General features: G+C 34.7%; 1 protein-coding gene across 1 annotated transcript in view; it reads right to left on the bottom strand.

Annotated features, from left to right (window-relative positions):
• LOC144840366 (uncharacterized) overlaps positions 1–1,728 on the bottom strand; it is a 60,040-nt gene extending 58,312 nt beyond the window's left edge. The window contains exons 1-3 of the mRNA XM_078696158.1: positions 1,559–1,728; positions 1,280–1,315; positions 1,111–1,147 (exon numbers count right to left, since the gene is read on the bottom strand). Coding sequence (XP_078552284.1) covers positions 1,111–1,145 — 35 coding nt within the window. The 5' untranslated portion in view covers positions 1,146–1,147; positions 1,280–1,315; positions 1,559–1,728. The remainder of the gene's footprint in view (positions 1–1,110; positions 1,148–1,279; positions 1,316–1,558) is intronic.
• Between the last annotated feature and the right edge of the window lie 15,622 nt (positions 1,729–17,350).

Raw genomic sequence — 17,350 nt, 5'->3', positions numbered from 1 at the left:
ATCTTGTTTCAAACAGTTTCTACATTCTAATAGTTGAACAATGTATTTTAACAAAATATGTTATTAAGTTTATAGAGTTTGTTATTTTTCACATTTCTTTTCTCCTAATTTAACGTTAAAATTAATTATTGATGAGGTATCAAAGCTATTTATTTCCCAGCTGATGAATGCACTATGCATGCCTGTATATTTTGTATACAGGCGATCCATGTCAATATTCGCCTCATAACATCACAATTTATCAAATATCTTTAGATGAAATCACTATACTTTGTTTTAGTCGCGTGGACGCGACTCTATAGTTCACTAATGTTGGCCGGTCCGGGTATCACTATGCGTTTTAGCACGCAACTTATGGCTGTTGGCCTTGTTTTTAAAGAAAGCCCGATCAGAAAAGACAATGTTTTGGCTGTCCTGGGATTATTTCCAATTTTTTTAAATCTAATTTTGACATTTTAAGATTCGCTACATTACACACTATGAATGAGAAACACTACACATCCCAATTTCATGTTGAGAAGAAAGCGTTTTACAGGCGGCTGCTTTTAAAATCGATTATCGTTATCATGATTCACGGTATATATAATATTAATATTAGGTTCCAGTAACCAATCATAATAAATAAATCACGTACAGTATACGTAACAAGGTCAAAGCATAATAAAATATTCGCGGTCACATTAAAATATGTTTATGATTTGGCCTTAAAGTGTGAGTATACAGTTATAAATGTGAATGGGCTTACAGTATTCCGAAATTTTAAGTAATTAATAATTGGAACAAATGAGCACCTGCATTAATTAGAACAATTGTCCACTACTTAAAAATATTGTTCTAAAAAGGCTGATTCCAGTGTAGGCTATCGTAATCGTTTTCAGTAACACACGTTATAGTGGAACGACACAACAATATCAATGTAGTTAAGGTACACTCACTTTTTAGCGCTTTTCTCTTATTTTCATCTAACGCATTCTTCCCTTTCGCAAAGCCATATATCGTTAGATGCTTGTCACAATCTTCCTTTGTAACAAGTAGCTCCAGCAAAGCCCTCGCTAACTTGTTACATGTATTGGAGAACATCTCGCATTGTCTAATCTTCTTTTTATTTACCTTGACTCCATATTTAGAATCTTCCATGTACACATTTCTATTGAACGACGTAAAAAAAAAACAATATTAGAAACACTTTCATTATCAATCAACGACGCATCGTACACATTTTAGTATAACTGTAATTGATTAGTTATCTCTATAGTTATAACAATAGAGATCATCATACCATCCTCGTTGCCGTCAGCTTCTTCTTCTTGACAAGCTGCAATATAATGATCCATTAATAATAATAATATCCATTAAGGTTATACATATAATTTAACGGTTAATTGGTTATTCATTATGGCACACACATACTAACTTATAACACATACAGTACGGTACTCTAAGCTTGTATATTATCGTATTAAACCATATACAAAAGTCTAATAAAATATTTAAGTATAACATATCAGAAGTAAAAGTATGTATTTAAGACAAACACTAAACAAATATTATACTGTACCATTTTCGACGTTTGTTGGTGGTGGCGTGGAAGGTGAGGCGAAAGGACTGACGGGAAACGACGATGACGAAAGATGTGTAGAACGTTTAGAGGGGATGGCACGTGAAGGAGTAGAAAGATAGGTGAAAATTGGAAGAGGAGGGGAGCTAGAATTTGAGGCAAAAGTTGTGCTGGGAAATGAAGCGGGAGGGGAAGAGTGGGATAGTGAGGTAGTGGGAGGGCTGGAAATTGAAGAAGGGGGGGAGGGGGGCTGGAAAGGGAGGCAGAGGGAAGTAGGCCTAAAGAAGAGGGAGGGATGCTGAGGTTTCAAGGTCTGTAATAATAAAACAAACAATAAAAGTGACATAAATAGCAAAATGTGTAAGTTTATAAGAACGTAAGAATTGCCGCATAACAAAGTCATGTGTTTACATAATTTTATAATCTATAATACCGTAATAATAATTTATATAGGTACTATCAGAATAATTTACATAGAGGGCAAGAAATCATTTGACAACATCAATATTGGTCTTCACTGAAATGATAACTCCATATTAGTCTTAATTTTTTCAAATGACAAAAAAACTTTAAAATAGTAAAATAGTTTGTTTACCTTATACACTGCTTTTATGCAAGATTTGCATGTTGCAAATCTATCCAATTGTTCCTTTATAGAGTTTTGTCCCGCCTGTAATTCCTTCACCTTCATAACAACAAACATAACACTTTACTTTAAACAATAAACGGAATTCAAGAACAAACAGTTATTGGTGTGCCTACATGATTAATACTATATAGCAGTGGTTGGTATACGACACATAGTCCATCGATACATAAAATTAAACATTTTTAAATTAAAATAATTTGTTCTAAACCCCATTATTACCATTTCAAAAATATCGTTCCATACGGCGGCTGCTGCTGGTGGGGGTGGTGGCGGCAAGAGGTTAAGTGTTGCCGCTCCATTTGCGGAGAAGCGCGCCTTCTCTCTCTGTCTCTTCTCTCCAGCCAGTTTCTTTTTTTCTTGTTGAGCCTAAAATAAAATTTACAATTATATGCGAGTATTATTGTGTAGATAATCTCATAAATCTATCGGAAGTTAGAATTATATGTGCCTTCTCGGGTAATGATGTATCAAAGATCGGAATTGTACTGAGAAGGTTTTAAACTAAATTTGAAACCCGCCCTGAGTGGGTACTGAGCATGGCTAATAATATATATTTTTTTTATTGTTGTATAGTTATCCTATTTTTTTAATAGTTTTATTCAATAGACCCTACATACGACTTATGGCATTGGCCTCTAGCCTAGTCTCAATTCTTTTTTTTTCACCTTTTTTGATTTACAGACGGTGTCAACTAGTGTCAGAAATTCATCTCCTTTAAGAATTTCTTTAAAACTGCTTCTCATTGACTCATCTAACAAACAAAGGCAAAAACATTATTAACATAAGCACACTACACTAGGACGATAACAATCGACCATAAATAGACAAATGTGCATTTTTCATACAGTACATAAAACAAAAGAAATATAAACACTTTTCATTCTAGAAATATAGAATAACCATCTAGGCCTATGCTTTCTTTGATGAAAATGATATTTTCACACGTCCAATCAAATAACGTCATGATTAGTAATACTATAGCAATAATATATCGTTTCTTTTGTTTTATGTAAAGCTAGGTAGGCTATAAGTATAGGCCTAATTGTTTTTTCAACCATGGTTTATATTGGGGCAAGGACCTATATTTACAGAGATGTACAGGAATGCATTCGGCATTATTCTGAAACTGTAACTGAAACGAAATAGGCTGGCCTATAATAGTACTCTCTGGAGTAGCTGCACTGTAATATAGTAGGCCTGTAGATATTAGGCCTATTATTAAGTAGCCCCTACGTTTGATTAAATATGATACTGATAAGCCTAGCTTATTTTACTTGTTTTTTGTCACATAATTAAAAACTATTTACTCTTCTTGTCGTTACTCAAACCAAATAATATAATGGTCGCTAACTAGACCTAGGCTAGGCCTATGCCTATATACAGTAGGCCTACTAGGCTAGTAGATCTTACCTCCGATTTTTCCTATAATCCCCCTCTGTCTACCAAATCCAGGGAATCTTACTGTGACATAATTACCCACTTTGGGTATTATGTTCTTTGGCTCTATTATTGATTTGGTGTTGAAAATGGTCCCAGTAATGGGATTGTCATTGATCCAAATAATTAAAACAATTATTTGGCTAATGAAAAGTTTGTATTCGGTGGTTGGCAGTTGGGATCCGAGAGAGAGAGAGAAGCGGGAATATATATGGAATGATAATTATTAATAATAGATACCCGGATGGCGCTTCTTTTCGATAATTTTCATTGAAACTAATTAGGCTATCGCTCTCTGTAGAGCGATAGCCTATTGTTATTGTCAAAGATTTCATTTTTTCTGCTCATTTTTTGTTGGTCGCATATCTCAAAAAACGGCAATAGCAGTTATGTTGTAACTTGGCCAGCAGATGCACGTATATATGTAGTTGTGCAACAAACTTTGGTTTAATGAAAATATGGTCGCATAGCGTAACTACGCGCGATTTTCTGAAATTCTTAGATTGACTATAACTTGAAAACCAATAGCTATTTTAAAATACAACTTGACACACGTATGCTTCATGTCAAGGGTCATCTTCCTGTATCATCAGCAAAATTTTGAACATTGGTCAAATCGCGCATACGCGCGCTTTGAAAGTTAAAAATGCTCAAAATCAATTTCTAATCAACTTTCTACACGTTTCAGGACATGTTTTTGCGCGTGCGTACATAGAAAGCGTTAAAAATACAATTTTTTTGTACAAACTGGATTCTACTCACAATCCTTAGTACATTCTCCGACTTTGAGTCCATTCCGACTTAAAATAACGCTATACAAGCATGTTAAAAATGACAAAATGCGCACATTAATTGTACAAAAGTGCTAAAAATGGTAAAAAATAAGGCCTTTTTAAAATGAATATAACTCTTCAGAATGGCAGGTGACCCCCAATTTTTTTAACTTATTATGGAAGCCAATAAGTTGTAGATATAAATATATATACATATTAGACGTACAAAATGGTATGACGTCATCAAATGGCCACTTGAATTTAAAAATTAGTAATTTTTATCTTTTTGTGTGGATTATCACATTCAATAGAGCGCATCTCCGTTATTTGAGCCCGATTTTCGCACAAATTTTAGTATGTGCTTGCTCAATTAATTATCTTTCTCATGAGTTGTCAACATTTTTATTTTGATGACGTTATCACGCGTAAAAACTTGAATAAACTAGGTCGTGTAATTTCAGCTACACCATACATTTGAATATCTTACAGCTCTTCAGAATTAAAGGTAACCTTGAAGATTATAACTTATTATGAAAGCTGATGAAATGTATGAATTCATATAAAAATTAAGCCTATCGGATGTTGTGATGTTATCATATGGCCAGTTGAAGTTAAAAAGTAGTTTTTAAATTTTGTTAGTCGTAGTTAATCAAATTTCAAAGAGCGCGCATTGCGCTTCTACGTGTCAAATTCTCTTCCAATCCTTATATTTATTTGCTCAATTCATTATCTTTCTAAATTGTCATCTTCGAGTTTATTTTGATAATTCCATCATACCAAAAAATTAGAACATGATATGTGTCCCGTAATTTCACCTATGCTACACTGTATATAGATATACAGTATATACTGTACATATTGTATATGGCATATAATAGGCACAACCCAACACTATAAGCATATAATAGGATGGAATACATCATCATTTTCTGATCGTATGTTAACGTACGTGCATGTTTAAAAAAAATAATTTCAGTAATTAATTAATCAATTAATGTCAATAAAATGATAAAAATGATCACCTATAATTCGTCAAAGTGACGAATTAAATTCTAGTTTGCTATTTAAGGCTATATCAAGTCCATATCAAGTATAGCAAGTGCAAGCTATTTATTTGCTATTTACAGCTATATCAAGTATAGCAATTACACAGCTATTTATTTGCTATTTATGCTATCAAGTATAGCAATTGCACAGCTATTTCCTTGCTATCTATGGTTATGCTCAGCTATTTTCTTGCTATCTATGGTTATGCTATTTGATGGCTATAGTTTGCTATTTATTGCTATAACCAATCCTGCGCCTTAGTGGATGTGAGGCCTCTAGCTAGATGCGAGGCCTAGCTATGAGGCCTAACTAGAAAAGTATATGCAGGCTGTGCAATGTTTAAATAAAGTAAAAAAATCAATGTTCTTGTATTTTCTATCAATAAAAACAGTCACTGCTGTATGGGGAATGCATGCGTGTGGCTTGTCTTACAAGTTATGAATTTATTGTTGTTAACAATAATAATATTAATCAATAAAATAATAAATGTTTATTATTTTATTATATTATACGTTTCTATGGAGCGCCAAAAAGCAACAATAATAGAGGGCTAAAAACTTGATGGAATGCGTCTACATTTAATGCATTTATTAGTGAAATGCACGTTTAATTTCAATATATTTTGTCAATTTGTCAATAAAAATGTTGTAATATGTTACTGCTGATACTTTTCTATTTTCAAAGAATATTAATAGATCTTGAAATCAGCATCATTACTTACCGACGAAACTGTGTAAAGAATCAACAGTAACATTTTATTTGTATTGACAGTGACAAAATATATTGAATTGAACAGGACTTTCATCAAAAAATTAGTTAAATAGATGGATTCCACATAGTTTTTAGCCCTCTATTAATGTTGCTCTTTTGATGTTCCATAGAAACAAAATTAAAATATATGCAAAATTCGCCTGAGAAAAACGTCTGTAAAATCATCAATTTATTTAAAGAATTTATTGTTATTTTATTGATTCTTCTTCATCTGATTCTAAGGTGTGGTATTCAGGATAAAGTTGGTTTAACAAATTTAGAGTTAAAATACAAGGCAGGTGCGAAACAAAACTATTGGTAATCTTAGGTCTTGGGTCTTAGGTTTCGTGACCTTAGGTCTTAGGGGGGTCTTAGCTTTCGTGATCTTAGGTTTCATTACACCCGCCTATTAACTTTATTTTCCTTCTAATATAAATAATGTATATAATATATCCATAGATTTGTGTATATTAGTCTATTATCTTTTGATTACATAATAAGATGATGCCCGTCCATTGGACAGGTAAATGCTAGTATTATATTTATATTTGCTCAAATACAACAGAAATACACAAAACGTTAAAAAACACCTTATTTTGACATTTAAGCTATAGCTGGTACAAACATTTTTGCGTGGAGCACACTTACATAAATAACTAGCGAATATTGTCTTGCTTAATATCAAAATATCCGTGACTGCTGTGTGAGTATGGTATATACTATGAATACTTTGTATCGGAACTCTAAGTAGATACATAATTATATTTATTCTAATAAATAACATCACAGTTAAATCTCTCATCACCAAGATCATTATTAATATTTTAGTATTATAATTACAATCTAAACTAATCACTGATTAACAAATGTAAAAAACTCCGGTAAACGAATGACAATTGCAAGGTGAGAATCGATCTCGGTACCTCGAGTGCTATAGACGGTGTCACAGACCACCAAGCTATAAACACACCTGAATAAAAATTGAAGATGTATTTACTACATGCAGTAACCACTTTGGTGCATATAGATTATTACATACCGCAACGAATTATAATTTTTTACTATGATGACATCTTTAAAAATTAACCCATTGACTGCCGATTAGATGTTTATTAGCCCATTGTTCTGTACTGCCAGTACATTTCAGTGAGGTATTTCCTGCTTGCCAGCTCATTTTTTTATCAACGCGAGAATAAACAAACATTTTGACAGGGTAGTATTATTTTGCAAATAACTTATAAACAATTGGTAATTTGAAAAAATAAATATTAAAACAAATATTGATCAGACATTTCTACAGTACATGCAAATGTATTTTTATTATAAGCTTTTTAGCAATATTTGTACAGCTAGCTAGATCTAGGCCAAGCTAGCTAATATTATAGTAGTAGTAGCCTAGCGCTGACCTACTAGGCCTACTAGATAATTTGCAGAGTCCACGTCCATACCACATTGCCTGCCTTGGCCTTTATTAAAATATTTCTAGACCTAGCTAGCTAGGCCTACATCGTAATTGACGTCAATATCCGAGCCATCATGATCAAGCCCAGTACCGACAACTTCTCGTGGTAGAGTAGCGCTTCATTTTCATTTCAAACCGACATTTTATACCTCAAAATACTCAAATTTTTAATATAGTAAGCCCTACAAATTTTCGCGTCACAATATAGAATGGTTCATTGGCTTTTATTAATAATGCATGTCAATACAATTAGACTCGATGAAGACGTTATGTAGGCTATTTAATTGAGACGTTAATTGTTTCGCATTAATGCGAAGTTGGCACAGCCAGTACAACTAGCCTATTCGCATAAATGCGAAGTTGGCACAGCGAGTGGTGGCGTCCTGTTCGCATAAATGCGAAGTTGGCAGTCAATGGGTTAAAAAAAAATGAAATGTATTAACATTTTAAGGAAGAAAGTTAATTGGTTATCCGCACTTGGCAAACCCCTTGTTATTGTCAGGATCTTTTTTTTTTCTATCTTATTCTTCTTTCTTTCTCCGAATTTTGTGTCATATGTATCTCTAATTCTTGTCAACAGATTGACCTCTAACTGTAGATGTGCAGGAAACTTTGGTATATGTGAGAGTTGCGCAGCGTAAGTTACGTGTGGTTTTACGAAAATTTTATGGTTGATCATATATTCTGAACAAAAATTAATTTTTCAATGAAACTTTACAAAAGTGTATTTCATAATATGGAGGAAAAAAATTACACAAGTACGCGTATTTAAAATTTCAAAATGCGCACAATTAATTTCTAATCAATTTTGCATACATTTCAGGCCATTTTGAGCATCAAAATAACGTTGCACGTTAAAGAATAGGTAATTTAATGCAAATTTGTGCATTTAGTTAATTTCAGTTTATCAGTTAGCTCCTCAGGATGGCAGGTTACCTCCACTTTTTAAAATATATTATGGAAGCTTATGAGTTGTAGATATCAATTCATGTACAATTTGTACCTACAAAAACTTAAATTTTAAAAATAGATTTTTTTTCTCTTTTGTTACATTACATTACATTACATTTCAATTTATATAGCACCTTTACAATGATCAAAGCGCTTTACAATGACCGATCATCTGGTGAACATAATTATTTCGGGAAAATATTGGTTTTCAATAGTTTTTTGAAAATTATAATTGAAGATGAGTCACGAATTGTGCGTGAAAGGTTATTCCAAAGGTCTGGGCCTAGCTTTGAAAATGAATGTTCACCAGATGATCGGTGAACACGAGGAACATTGAGTTTAGTCGGATCGTGTTCTGACCTAAGACCTGCTCTTTGACAATTATACCTACTAATTAAGTCACACATGTAAACCGGTGCTTGACCATTTACGCAATTATAAACTTGAACTAAAATTTTAAACTTAACCCTTTGTTCAACTGGCAACCAATGCAATTCTTTCAGAAGCGGGCTAGTATGAGTACGCCGTGGTACACTGTAAACCAATCTTGCCGAACGATTCTGAAGTTTCTGTAAACGATTAATGTTATCTTTAGTGACGCCGCCAATAGTCAAGCCTGGTCAATACAAGAGAACGGACAGCATGGGCACATGTATTCACATCAATGTATTTGCGAATTTTCCCTAGTCCCCGAAGACAGTTGTTAACACTACGGCAGATTGAACTAACATGGGCAGTCATATTAAGTCCTTCATCAAATACAACCCCGAGATTGCGAGCAGATTTGTTGGAATTTATAATGATCGAGTTCACCCACCCTAATTTCAACATTTGCCCTATCAAACTTACACCTCGGTGGGCATAAAATTACTAATTCAGTTTTAGAGTCATTTAATTTTAACTTGTTAACACACATCCATTTCCTTACATCGTCAATACATTTATTCAGCCTGCTTACTGCTGCGTTCAAATCACATGGTTTTCTGGGATCAAAACTGACATACATCTGGGTATCATCCGCGTATAGATGGTATGATACACGATGTGATTGCATTATGTCAGAGATTGGTTTAGTATATGCAGTGAACAATGATGGACTTAAAGTCGATCCCTGCAGCACTCCATGATCCAGATGAGTACATTCTGATTCTGATCCCAGTATGGTAACTTTGCAATACCGTTTCACTACATATGATTTGAACCAGTTTAAAGCTTTGTCTTTAATATTAAAATCATTTTTCAATCTATCAACCAGGGTAGTGTGATCTATAGTGTCGAACGCTTAAGACATATCTAATAAAACTAAAATAACCACGCGAGATTTATCAAATTCATTGAGAATATCAGTCTTAACTTTTAATAGAGACGTTTCGGTACTATGTGCTAATTTGTACGCCGATTGGAGGGGTTCATTTAAATTATTCTTCTGCAGATGATCATTAAATAGCTTAACAATTGGACGTTCAATGATCTTACTCAACGTTGGCAAATTCGATACGGGTCTATAGTTACTAAGTTGGTTACTGTCGAGAGATGGTTTCTTAATTATAGGATTGATTGCTGCCATTCTTAGATCAGAGGGAAACTCCCCCGACACATAAGAGCAGTTAGCAATATGGGTAATTAAAGGAACCAGTGGATTAACGCATTCTTTCATCAGCCACGTAGGGAGGGTGTCAAGAGGACTGGACTTGGAAGGTATTTTGCTAATAATACAGCGGATATCCTCCTCATTAATTGGAGGAAGACTTTCGAGTGGGGAACAATTATTGTCATCATTAAATCTATTAATATTAAGGATAGGAACAACATCTAAATTATCCATGGATAGATCATCAATGCGTTCCCTGATCTTAGAAATCTTACTACTAAAAAACTTGGCAAATTCGTTACAAAGAGTATGGTTTGTATGTGGAAATATTCAACGTGGGTAAAGTGTGAGATGGTTTGCCTAAAAGTCCATATAAAGTCCGATACATGGTTTTAACGTCGCAATTTTCAAATGTGGACGTATACAACAATGTTTTCTCCTTCTTTATTAGTTCGATGACAAACTTTTGCTTTTCGTCGAAGATAACTTTATCCGCTAGCTGCTTCGATTTTCGCCACTTACGCTCAGCTTTCCTACGGTCAATTCTGGCGCGTTTAACATCGTCGGTAAACCACAATGGGTTTTGTGAAACTTTTTTTTTGATAGTCCTTTCTGGACAATGCTTGTCTAATACACAGCGAATTCCTTTATTATAAAGTTTGACTTGTGTGCTGGGGTCATTAGTTGTGAGTATAGGGTAAAGTTCTGCTTCGAGATCCTTTTTAAGCGACTCTATGTTTACGCCTTTAAAGCAACGCGATGTAACAGTTAATTTAGATTGTTCTGGGTTACCTGCTTGTAGACGAAACGATATCATATTGTGATCTGATCCATAAGTGTTAGGTGATATTACACAATTTAAAACAGCTCCGTCGTCCTTTCGTACGATAACATGATCTAGAGTGTGACCAGATTGTTGTGTTGGACCATCTACTAGTTGGATAAAGTTGTGGTCATGGATCAGGTTAAGATATCTAGAAGTATCCCATTTATCTGGAGTGTCCACATGAACATTTATATCTCCAATAATGATGGGATTTCCGGACAGGCACGAAACTTCATGGAGAAAATCATTGAATTCTTCGATAAATGTGCAGGTTTTGAGTCCATTCCTTTGCGATGGAGACTGTAGACTGCGACTAACCGATACATCTTCAATGGGTCGGTTAAGCACGCATGTTCAAATGTAGTAAAATCGGATTTAAGTGGTGAACTTACAAGTTTCAGGTACGACTTATAGATAATTAATAATCCCCCTCCATCTTGATCTGATTTGCGCGGGACATTCAAGAATGTATATCCATCAGGTGTACATTCCTTGGTGGTTACTGAGTCGCCATTTTTAATCCGATGTCTCCGTAATTACGAGTATATCCACATTAAATTCTAGAATATAATCGAACACTGTTATTGTTTTATTACACACAGAATGCGCATTCCATAAATGAGTATTCAAATAATTTTGTTTGTGTGTTCCAACATTGCAGTCAATTGTAATGTTAGTTAAGTTCGTTGCTTTCGACTTAGTACATGGGGTGGGCCTACGAATAGGTAACGAAATGTGTGTTGGAATAGGCTTAGGATTATGTTGTGTTGATTCGTTTAACTTATTCAAAGTATCAATGAGGGGAATATTGACAAGGGTTCGATTCGTACCACGTACCTTGTTTCTCCGATAGACCCGTCGAGAAATGACTGGCCGAATGGGTCTGCGACAGTGTCTTCCACCCCTTCTACCTCTCCGTTTAAGACACATAGTATTACTATACGTGCGATTATTATAAACAGTCTCCGATTCACCAGCTCAGACAAAATTATCGTATTGAGTTTGATTACAACTCCACAGCTGCTCGTCTGTGTTCAGTACATCTCTCCGGTCCAGGCATGTCATGCTGCGTAATTTGTATAACAATGGACGACACGAAGTCCGGTATTTGCTGCGGCAGATTCGAATACTACAAGTACCGGCTTGTTGACTCAGGCTTAGCAGAAATACATCAAAAAATCACAACAAAACCACCAAATTACAGTCACAAAATTCACAAAACATCACAATGTACAGATAATAAATCAAGAAACATCCAAATATGATTAAAAGCAGGAAAAATAACAGGTTTTTTTAACAAAATTAAGCACAAACGGCGACAGCTTGTCAGCGCCTCACCTCACCTATTAGTTAATCCCATTTAATAGAGCGCATCGCGCTAATGCGTTCCCCATTTTCTCCTAGATTTCAATATGTTCTTGCTAGATCAATTTTTTTTCACATGAGTTAAAACATTTTTTATTTTTATTACGTCATCATATAAAAAAATTAGAATTAGAAGTTTTCCGGAGAACTATTAGAACATGGAATACCCTGCCGCAGTCTATTGTTACAGTAAATAAACATGCAAACTTTAAAGAAGATTTTAGCAAGCACCTTGTCCAAACCAATTAAACAGCACCACCACTTCACTGAGACCTCCTAGTTAATTTCCTTCATGGAAGATTCAGGAGGAAACCAACCAAGTAACTGTAGATGTGCAGGAAACTTCATTTTATGACTTTAGAGAATTTTATGAATTTTGCGTATTTATCATAGATCGAAAACCATATAACAATTCAAATTGAAACTTAGCAAAAGTGTAATTTATATCATTCGCTAACTTTCTGTGGTAAAAAATTGGCATGTTTCACAGAAAGCGCGTTTAAAAGTATTTCAGCCTATTCTAGTAATTTTACCAACTTTTAAACAATTTCAACTTAAAATCATGTCATACCAGCACTGCGAATTGGACAATTCGTGCGCGTTTTTGATGAAAAATTCGTCAAAATTATGCCTTTTTTTAAACAGTCATAGATTCTAAACTACATGGTGAAGGTTACAGTATTTTGATTACATATTCTGGAAGTAGATGAGTTGTAGATATCGGATCATGCATCAATATGGCTCACCGGACATTGTGACGTCATCGTATGGCCACTCGAATATAAAATATAGGATTTTGTCTCTTTCATCATAGCTCATCACATTTAATAAAGCGCATCTCCACTTATCCGTATTCCATTTTCCCCCATTTTTTTATATTGTCTAAGGTCAATCAATTATCTTTCGCATGATTAACCAATTTTAAAATTTTTAATGACGTCATCATGATCAAAAGCGTGAAACACTTGAGAATTTCAATATGTTATAGCTCTTCAGAATGAAAAGTGATACTCGATCAAGATTTAAACATTTTCTGGATGTTGTTGAATTGTAGATACGAATTCATGTACAAATTTTGCGCATCTGATGTTGTGATGTCATCGTATGGTTGAATTATAAAAGTCGTATTTTTATATTTTTCGTCATAGTTCATGACATTTAAAAGAGCGCACTTCCATATTCTACATATTGTTAATATGTTGTTGCTCAGATAATTCCCTTCCAAAATTGCTATCTACGCGTTTCATTATGATGGCGTCATCATGTTAAAAATTGATATAAAGGCGGGTCCCGTAATTTCCACCTATTCTGCACTGTATGTAGTATGTATACAGTAGTGTATACTGTATTATATACTTAAACACAAAATAGAGGGCACACTAACATTTTATTTTCTTCAGGTCACAATGGCATAATAGTTTTACTGTGCGCAATATTCTAACGTATGATGTGCATGTAGCGTTTTCGCGGCGGATAACCTAACTCGTTCATAGTGAAGAGTTCAAATCTAGTGTTAAGTTTGTTATTTTGGTCTAAGAAAATGTCATAATTTGTTTGTCGAAATAAATTGTTTAATATGCAATTAATGATGACTTAATCAACTTTTTTTCTCTTCATTTCATAATAAATTATACATATGATACATACACTTTGAGAAAATGAAATGCAAAATAGGGGTTCTCGAGCATTCTGAGAATCTATATTAGATTTATGCACTCATGGCAATTTTTTATACTCTTGAAATTGCCTGAAGCGTACTCTAATTTCATCGAAAATAGATTTTGACAATTTTGAAAATTTTAAGCGTGCATACGCATGCGCTACGCACGTAATTGTATTGCCATATGATGAAATATAACCTGAAATTTATGAGTCCCAAATTGGGTTTATTATGATTCATCCTTGTGAAAACATAACCACATCAATTCCTGGCTATAAGGAATAAACTCTGAAAAATTGACTTTGCTGATATCAAGTTAATTGACGGACAAAATATTGCTAAGGAAGAATAAATAAATAAATAAAGATTCTGACAAAATCAATAAGGTTATATGCTTGATAATGCATATAATCTAATAATTTAACAATTCTAATGAACTTAGGTTTTGTTTTTATCAGTATGTTCCAGTGTTTTCTCCATTACAATAAAGCTGTTTGATGCAACATACTTAGTTATATTATATATATATATTATATTATATAAATCCAAAGGCAAATTACTGAAAAAAATGACAATGCTGTGGGTATCAGTGGCTGGATCTCAATGGAGATACAAATAAAAAAAGCGAAAAGCTAAATCAAAACGATAAAGTAAACAGCCAGAAAAGTTAGCAGAGCTTTCGGGCAACACTAGCCCTTCATCAGTGCAAGTGAGGGAATTTGGATAAAGTCATAGCATATGAGTTGGCAAGTGCTGCCTGGGTGGACAGGAATAAAAGAAATATAACAATAGAAACAGCGTGTTGAATAGTGGGTGGAGACTGAATAAGAGTAGAAAACAAAGAAGGTAGCTTGGTAGAGATATAAACAATTTTGGACTGGAACTAAAAAAAGCTAAAATGGTGGTTAATATTGAAACTTAAATTTTGGTAGTCAGTGGAATAATTTTACCGATCTGGGAGTATGTTCCTAATGTAAGTCCAAAAGGTTTTGTGGTTTTAAGTAGTAATTCCCAGTGGTTTTCTTTGTCTTTGCGAGTTTTGTCGCTCCATTTGACGTCGTGGTCTATTGCAATAACTCTGAAATTTGCAATCGAGTGACCAGCTGAATTAAAATGTTCGGCTACAGGTTGATCAAGCTTTAATGTTTTGATAGCTGATCTGTGTTGTGTCATTCTCATACGGAGAGTGTTTTTTGTTTCTCCGACGTACTGTTTGCCACAAATATTACAGTATATGAGATAAATGACGTTTTTGGTTAGACAATTAATTGATTGTCTTATCCGAAAAATGCGGCCAGTTTGGTTACTCTGAAATTTTTCAGTAGAATCAACCAATGAACAAGTTTTGCAAGATTTGCCGCAAAGGTGACTGCCCAAATTTTGGCTGTCATGAGAGTTAATTTCACTCTTAAATTTGGATCTGACTAATATATCACGAAGGTTGGGAGGTCTACGAAATGCAATAATGGGTGGTTCCGGAAAAACAGTCCTGAGACGTTCTGTGGACTGTAGAATGGGCATATGTTTCTCAATAATAGCCCGTAATGGAGGCAACCTAGGGTGGTAGGTTGTGACCAATGGCACTCTGGTCGATTTTTTTGGCTGACGTGGTTTGTACGTCAGTGTTTGACATCGAGGAATATCTTTTGCTTTCTTTATAGCAGTTTCGATGTATTCCTTCTTGTAATTTCTATTCCGGAGATGTCCGGTTAGTTCTTCGGTACGATTCTGAAAATCTAAATCTGAAGAACAGATACGTCTGATACGTAATGCTTGACTGTACGGTATGTTTTTAGTACAGTGTCGGGGGTGACAACTGCTAGGAAGCAGGTACATATTTTTATCCATGGGTTTACGGAATAGGTCAGTTTTGAGTGTACCATTTTCTATGGTCACTATAGTGTCCAAAAAATCAACGCTACTAGTGGATTTGGTAGCTGTAAATTTGATAGTTGGGTGGGCTGCATTAATATTGAGAAGAAAAGATTCCAAATTATCTTCACCATGGGTCCAGATCATGAAGATGTCGTCAATGTATCTAAACCAAACAAGTGGTTTGTTTGGTTGGAGGGACAGAAAATTGGCCTCAAATTGTCCCATAAATAAATTTGCAAAAGATGGCGCCATTTTTGTGCCCAACGCTGTGCCATGAATTTGAAGGTAATGGTCATTTCTAAAAATAAAATTGTTGTTGGTTAAAATCAACATGACCAGTTCTCGTAAATGAGCTTTAGTAGGCGTTTTGCCTGGAATTTGTATGTAATTTAAAATACATGCGTCGGCTCCTTCTTCGTGAGGGATATTAGTATACAATGATGAAACATCTAATGTAGCCAGAACAGAATTATTAGGTAAATTTTGAATTTGGTTAATTTTGCGGATAAAGTCCGTGGAGTCCTGAATGTATGAAGGGAGATCAGTCACATATGGTCTAAGTAAATCATCCACATATTCAGAAATTTTCTCTGTAGCAGTGCCATTGCCCGAAATAATGGGTCTACCAGGATTGCCTGCTTTGTGGATTTTAGGTAGGAAATAAAATCTGCCTGGAACTGGATTGACCTGTGCCAAATGAGGTCCAATCTTAGGATCGATGGAGTGTTTTTTTACCATCACAGAAACAGATTTGGCCACCTTATCCGCAATTTCCGGGGTGGGATCCGTTGTAAGTTTACGATAATGAAGAGGATTGTTTAGCTGTCTTAAGGACTCCTCTTCATAAAATTTAATGTCCATGGCAACAGTGGCAGAACCTTTATCAGCGGGTTTAATGATAATATCATTACGCTGACGCAATTTGGCAATGGCCTGCCTCTATTGTTTTGAGAGATTGTCACGTTTATCTGGACTCGGGACGATATTATATATAAACAAATCAGGCACAGAACATTAATTCTAAACCGCCCGGTGATATACTGAAATTTAATTAATTAATTTGAAAAGATGAGGAAATCTGTGAGAATGAGAAAAAATCGCCCCAACCGAGACTCGAACTCGGACCGCCTGCTTGATATGCAGTTGTCCTAACCATTAGACCACTGGGGCTTTCATGGTACTGTTCGAACTCGATTGGATAGCGACTCTTTAACATTCTCGGCGTGGTACGGCGGAACAGCACTAGTCCTCAGTTGTACGCACGCGCACCAGAGATCAAATTGATACGCCCTCATCTTACAGTATTTTTATTCAGGAGGCGGGATCTCCGAAGAGATACTTTTATATATATAAACAAATCAGGCACAGAACATTAATTCTAAACCGCCCGGTGATATACTGAAATT

Source organism: Antedon bifida, chromosome 4 (assembly GCF_963402885.1).
Source record: "Antedon bifida chromosome 4, ecAntBifi1.1, whole genome shotgun sequence".
NCBI classification, from domain to species: Eukaryota; Metazoa; Echinodermata; class Crinoidea; order Comatulida; family Antedonidae; genus Antedon; species Antedon bifida.
This window is presented reverse-complemented; position numbering and strand designations above follow the sequence as displayed.